This window comes from Teleopsis dalmanni, chromosome 2, assembly GCF_002237135.1.
Source record: "Teleopsis dalmanni isolate 2A chromosome 2, ASM223713v2, whole genome shotgun sequence".
NCBI classification, from domain to species: Eukaryota; Metazoa; Arthropoda; class Insecta; order Diptera; family Diopsidae; genus Teleopsis; species Teleopsis dalmanni.
Window position 1 is genome coordinate 10,492,616 of NC_051847.1, and position 7,226 is coordinate 10,499,841.

At 36.0% G+C, this 7,226-nt stretch overlaps 2 protein-coding genes across 2 annotated transcripts in view; one reads left to right on the forward strand and one right to left on the reverse strand.

Annotated features, from left to right (window-relative positions):
- Positions 1–3,447: 3,447 nt before the first annotated feature.
- Positions 3,448–6,323, reverse strand: LOC119673921 (hormone receptor 4-like; the record flags this gene model as incomplete). The annotated part of the gene is made up of 3 exons (XM_038085037.1): positions 3,448–3,817; positions 4,020–5,388; positions 5,654–6,323. Coding segments are annotated over 3 exons (2,409 nt in total), but the record flags the coding sequence as incomplete, so codon positions are not given.
- The window catches only part of LOC119673922 (ecdysone-induced protein 74EF), a 30,575-nt gene continuing 29,672 nt past the window's right edge, over positions 6,324–7,226 (forward strand). The window contains exon 1 of the mRNA XM_038085038.1: positions 6,324–6,431. Coding sequence (XP_037940966.1) covers positions 6,324–6,431 — 108 coding nt within the window. The remainder of the gene's footprint in view (positions 6,432–7,226) is intronic.

Below are 7,226 nucleotides of genomic sequence, written 5' to 3' on the forward strand. Positions count from 1 at the left end.
TTCATATTGGTATTGGATACTAAGTTTGGACAGAAATTGTAAATAATTATGTAGCAATAGAATGACAACATAATGGGAAGTCATATCACAACTAAGCGGTTTTGAAGTGAGTTTTTAATGTTAAAGGAGTGATATTTAGCTACTGAATCCATTAATCCACATAAGATCAAAATAACTACAACTCAATGATGCAGAAAATAACATTGGAATGATTTTAGAATCCACAATCCAATATTTTCGATTTTTAAGGAATGTAGTAAACTGAAGCCACAATCGGAAAATTGAATTGAAAACACAAAAATATTAAACATCATTTACAAAAGTAATGAATCCAGATATTAAATATATCCACAGAAATATTCAAAATGAAGAATCTGAATTATAAAGGGGACATGCGATACTGATTCATAAGTCGTATTCACAGAATTGAAAATATGAATATATAAAAGACAATTATTCGCCCAATATTTATCCATAGAAGTGTAGTATGGACAATACAGCAGAGTCGTTCCCATAAAATATAAACAAGTTAGTACTGAATAATGCTGAGGATCAGGGTTTGTTATAAGATATAGCCCTCTAAACAAAAATCCAAATCATTACAATCAAGCGATAAATATTCTTTGTTCTTACTAAATTGGATGAAGAATCCGTTAACGAGTTTCATTCCTCAGTAATTGTCCTTTTGAAATACTTTTGCTTCGAACATGCCCTACTTAGTTATGTATTTTATATATGGTTAGTGTTCCGATAGCTTTGACTACTTTCTCCGACTGCTGCTTCAAATAACCTGACAGTATAACTAAGGCTGTGAAACCGTAGAATATTTATTCACTAAATAATGCCAATGTCGTGATAAACATCGCACTTATGGTTAGATCGAATACTGTAGTCCACGTGCATTCGTAAGAGACCAAAGAATATTTCTTTTAAAGGTTGTCAGTATTGCTACATTGTTTTTTGATAGCGTACTTGGTTCTACGCATTATCACTTTCGTACAAAAATTGCACTGATCGTAGAAGAAGGAATCAGGTTATATAAATTTTAATAATTAGAGATATTTTTGGTAATAAAATATTTGGAAAAATTTGATTTACGTTGGCAAAACTAGTAGTACTTAAAGTTATCTTAAATATTGAGATGTGAACACGATCATTTATGGGGTTATCATATGATAACTTATAATTGATAAGGGAATAGTGTATCTAGTTTGTGAAAGTGTTTTAAGAATAAGCTAATCTGGCTTATTGTAAAGTGACTTGGTCTAAAATCGTGCTGATGAGGTCCAATCAGTGAGTTATTATGTAAATTCAAGTTTATATAGTGTGGCCTTAAAAAGACTGACCGCTTAATCGTTGGTACAGTTGTGAAAATACAGATTGAAAGAGAATAATAAATGTCCCTGACTTTGACGATTTGATGGGATGAGGACATATTTGGAACGATTCGGTGTTAATGAAATTAAATCTGAAGAAGTGTAGGAAGGTAGAACAAGGATGCACTTTAATTACAGTAGCAGTTAAAAGAGGTGGAATAAATAGGTAATAATTCTACTCGACGCATCTTATTCGTAGTAGTTATTTTGATCTGAATTCTTTTCAAGTTATTTTTAAGTCGTTTACTTTTAGAGATTAGATTGAACTCATTTCATTTTATACTAAATTTTCACACAGAATTTGTTATTTCGTTTTTCATATTTATCAACAATCCTGACTTTCACAACAATCCTGATTGGGATAAATATTATTATTTCTCAAAAATATGTCTTCAACGATTATTTTACATCTCCTTGAATATTGACTTACTTCTAGTCTCTACAGGTTGACAGGACAAAAGCAAAGAAACTCTAAAGTTACGCATTTAAAGTAACTTTCAGTGTTAATTAAGATTTTCGTATATTTTCGTATATTTCCTATGAATTTTCTGCAGTTTTCGGAAATTTTACCTGCCTGCAAAGTTGGTTTAAATGTGAAAATTGCTAACTTTTCTGAGCAAATCCAATTTAACTAAGAAAAATTCTACTGATTGACTTTTGTGCTGCCAAAGTTTTGGATGTGCTTTTGTAAGGAATTCATAATTGATGAGGTTGCAGCACATAAGAGAAACCAAAGCTGTAAGGATATATTTTATGTTGCGAAGGTTGCCCCTCCCTCCGTACTACTCCTACGTTTCTATCCTAAACATGTGACTTCATTATTTCTGCGTTCTTTTCATACATCAGAAATAATCTTTAAATAATTTCTAAACAAAATTGAGTGTTAAGAAACCTTCTACGTAGGTTACTTGAGATTCGAGCAAATGCAGTGAATGCATTAGAGTGACAAGCCGAATTCTGCAGGATTATTGTCACACTTGACTTGGATTTACCAAAAGTGTAATTGCATATTAGCGTTGTATCTATCCGGTACATTTCCCTGTCGTCTTTGTTTAGTTTGTTACGTTTTATTTGCATCCTGTTACTCTCTCTCAAAAGGATATGCACAACAACTTTTGACTTCTGTACTTATTGACAGTACAAATAAAGTTCAAGTCGCAAAATTGCATGAAGTTTAGTTCACCTCACATTTCTTGAATATGGGATGATGACTACGGCATATGGGTTTTGTATTCTTGATGGTATTGAGTTCAGTTGGCAGTTTAGACTTAAATTCATATTTGCATGACTGGAATAAGTTTTAAGTAAACTTGTAGAAAAGTCGAAGATATGTAAAGAAAACAGGATTGGTCCCTTTAACCATTTCTCTTTACAAAGAATGAAGACTAACACAGCATAAAACGTAGGATATAAATATCTATTAAAAATAAATTATTAGAAATATTTCAAGCTAACACTAAATTGAGGTAAATTACATATAGAAATATGGTATAATGATTTAAAGAGCTAAAGGAGTCAATCATCCACAATGGTCAAGTCTGTGGACCACTTGCAATGAAGTTTTGTCATAAGCAAGGAAAGTTAATCAAATAAGTTTCCAAAAAGATAATGGAATAACAGTAGTAGATGTCAGATAAAATTTACCTGAAAATTCGTTTTTGATAAACTTAATTAATAGCCAAAAATAATGTACTAATTAATATCAGAAACAAAAGAAAAAAAAACAAATTGTTAATGTTTTTAAATAAAATATACAAATTATAATAATAAAATAAAGAAATATTTTATATAATAAAACAAAAAATTTTTTGCAGTTTCAAAAAATAATTATTTGCGAATAATTAAATACAAGAATTATTTTCAAGACCACTGTTGATGGGTATTTTTATTGGCAATACTCGAAACAGCTGTATGGTCAGTCAAAAATTCAATTAATTAAAATAATATAAAAAATAAAATTTTGTTGTTGTAGTTCACTACTATTCGAAAAACCTCTATGCAAAAAATTAAGTAAATTAAATAACAGCAAATAAATACGCATGCATTAATTTTTAGGTAGAAAAAACGATCTTTACTCACTCGGAGAATCCATAAGCAAGTCATGAGGACCGGTGGAGCTTTCTGTGCCATTAGGTGATATTTGTGGTGGTTCACGTTCCATATCACGTTCTCGCTCTCGCTCCCGATCGCGTTCTCTATCTCGTTCACGTTCACGCTCACGTTCACGTTCTCTTTGCTGTAAAGCTGAGCTAGTTGTAGGACTAAGTTTTAGTGGATGCAATGGATGATGGGGATGATGCAGGTGCACACCACTACCCAGGCCACCATGTGGTGCTGCGGGTCCCAATAGAGTAGGTGAAGCAGAAGATGCGCGTGTTGCTGTTGCTGTAGGTGGTCCATGTGATTTTGTAATGGTTAGTTCCCCATTTGAGGCGGTAAGTCTGCTAATAAACAAAGTATAAGTAATAGGTACACTTTAAAGGAGCAATGCGAAAAGTGAGGCATTGGAATTGTGGTGGAAAACAGCAATAAATTTTCTTTAATAATTATTGCCAATAACTACAATTTCTTATACCTTTCCTTGCCAAATAAAGTTTGCGTGTGCAAAACTTTCACACGAAACGAATTTCTTTACTGGCTCACCTATTGATGCTATTCAAAACATTGGCTGCTGCTGTTGATGTGGCATTTGTAGTTCCGGAAATACCATGACTTGAGGTACCACAACCGTTGCTACCGCCAAGAAAATCACGTTCGTGCGGTGAGCCCAAGAGATGTTGTTGCTGCTGATGGTGATGCAAATGTGTAGTATTTGGTGAATGGCTGCGGAACAATTGTCCAGCACCAGTACCACTGCTACCACCCAATGGTGAAGAATAACCTCTTTCATGATTTGTTGCTGTTGCTGAGCAGTTTGTTAAGGGTATTGTGGTTGTTGTAGATGTTGTGGGACTTGCTTGGCTTGAGTGGTGCTGCTGACTGCTAGCTGCAGATAACGAAGCGGATACTGATGCTGAGGTTGCGGTTGCTAATGATGATACTGAAATGGAAGTTGAGTTTCTACCGCTACCCAGAGATTGGTTTGAATTAAGTTGTACTGGTGAAGAGGTACGTGCGGCACGCTCACGTTCACGTTCACGCTCTCTATCCCTATCCCTTTCACGTTCTCTTTCACTGCTGTGCTGACTGAGATTCATACCACCAATGCTGGAATTAGCATTGCGACTGGGACTATGTTTAAGACTATGATGTGATTCGCGATCACGCAAATTCATAGAACTGGATGAAGAGGACGATGGTCGGGGAGAAGGTGAAGATATCGCATTGTTGCGATGATGATGATGATTACTTGATGAATAATGATGGCGGGAAGTTGGTGGTGGAGATACGTTTCCATCACTGTGCTGTAGTGTTCCTTTGCAATCCATTTTTGGTGAAGCTAACTCATCTGGATGACGTAACGCATGATGTTGTAAAGCATGATGATGACTGAGATGTGGCACTGATTCCTGTTTGATTTGCAATTGCTGCTGTAGGTGGAAGGCGGCAGCAGCAGCTGCTGCAGCGGCCGCTGCTTTTGTACTACTGGTTGGCGAAGAAGGTGGCGTACGTTCGGAACTGCGAGTGCCTAAATGTAAGTCAGTCGTGTGGGCGTGATGGGTTAGGTGGGTGTGATGACCAAGATGTTGCTGCTGCTCCCGTTGCTGGTGATGATGGTTAACAGCAGCGGCCGCAAATAATTCGGGATGTAGGGCTGCTAGCAACTGTTGAACGCCATTCGAAAACAGATTTGGCTTAAGTAAATTCGTTGGTGTTTGGGCGAGTTGAGGCAACGTTGGTGCATGTTGTAAAGCTGACAAAGGCGGTGGAAGTTGAGGAGCAGCGGCCAGTAGATGTTGTTGTTGTTGCTGCTGTTGAAATGAAGCAAATGCACCAAAGTTCTGCATGAATTGCTCATTTGTATTGATTTGCGGACTAACAGGTATAGTGAGTATTGTTTGTACAGCAATGCCTGTAAAGGGAGACAAGATTAGTTTTATAATTTGGCTTCGACATTTTAATTAATTGAATCCCACAACCCTGCATTTGTTTACACTTCAAAAGCATCATTGCTTTAAACTTAAACTAATGCAAATCATCGTTGTCTTTTATGCCCTGTCAAACATAATCCCTTGATATGCCACACACAAAATATTTACTAATACCCTCTAAAGTAATACCCAAAACTGTCCACATTTACATTTACATGTACCAGCACATTTAACCTTTTAACTTACCTTGAGCTGTGGGTATCAGCAATTGTGCACCCTGCACGCCTTGCACCAACTGTCCGGATGCTAATATCAATTGCGGCATCTGTGCGCTAGCCGGTGGTGCTTGGAGCGTAGGTGGAGGCGATGCTGTAGCAGCTGCACCCGCTGCTGCGGCTGCCGCTGCAGCTGAATTCAGCACATTTGCCAAAGTACTTTGTGCTGACGTTTGTCTATCCGCGTGTGAGGCATGCGAATTTGGTGATGTAGTGCCCGGATTATCTTGGGATCCACTGGCATGAGACATGACTTTGTTATTGCTATTGATATTGTTCGCAAAAGCATTCGTTGCGGATAATGTTGCAGCGGCTGCAGCAGCTGCTGCTGCAGTTGTGGGCGAGCACAAACTGTTGGGCAAAGTTGAATTGATTCCAGACCCCACTGATAAATTTAGAGGTGAGTTCAAAGCGGCAGCAGCTGAGGCAGTTATGCCCGCTGCTAATCCCTGAAGACTTGCTAATGCAGCCGCTGTCGCTGAATCTACGTTGTTGGTGGAGTTTTGTTGTTGCAGGTGTTGTTTTTGCTGAGAGTGGTGCTGCTGTTGTTGTTGTTGATGCTGCTGAAGTGTGGCTAAATTTTGTAACTTTTGTAAATTTATCATGTCTTGCACTGTTGCAGTGTTGATTTTGATGGCAAAATGTTAATCAATGCAAAAAGTGGCATAAAAATGAAAGACAATTCACCAATATTAGTAAAATTGATGAGTTCATATGTTATCAGTTCGTTAGTTCGTTACAGTCATAAAGTATGAATGATCCTCCTAAGTTCTCCTAAGTATATATTTTAATCACATAGTCTATAACATCTTCTTTGCAAACCTTTAATAGATCACCGCGATTATAGAAAATCTTTTCTTCAAAAGCAGAGCCCTAAAGACATATATTTAGGTGTATATTAGATATATATACATACATTTTATTTTGTGAATTGTGATTTAATGGAGTTCTTCCTCTGACTATATCTCATTTGAATAACATTTGGTAAATCTAGGCATTAACATCAGTTTTTATAAGAGACACTTTTGTTTAAAGTATCAGACAACGGATATAGGGGAATCTTCACTTCGTCACTAGAATTTTACTAATCAGAGTTAAAAAGAAAGGACAGTGCCAATCTATTTTGCTTAATAATTTAGGCTCTTTACTTGGTGATGGTTTTAATAGAAAGATTTATATATGAATATCAGACTTTCTGACTTATCAGAGAACTTTGAGTATCTTTCTTAAAATTTCCTTAATAAAAGCTCTCTTACTAAACTGTGCAACAAAGATGGTTTGATGACTTTCATATATATGAGTACTCATTTCTTCCGGTTAATCTTTTTTCTTTTAAAAAGAGATTGAAACTAATTCGAAGTAAGTTAAATGAAGTGAATATTTTATTATTGCACTTCAATTATAAGCAACTGCACAGAAAAGGGATAAAAGGTTCGGGAAGAACCATCTATGGTCTATTTTAAGAGCTGTTACGTCAAAAAGAAACAGGAATGCATACATATAAGACTTCAAATATATGAGTTGAGATTCTGTAATTTTTTGAT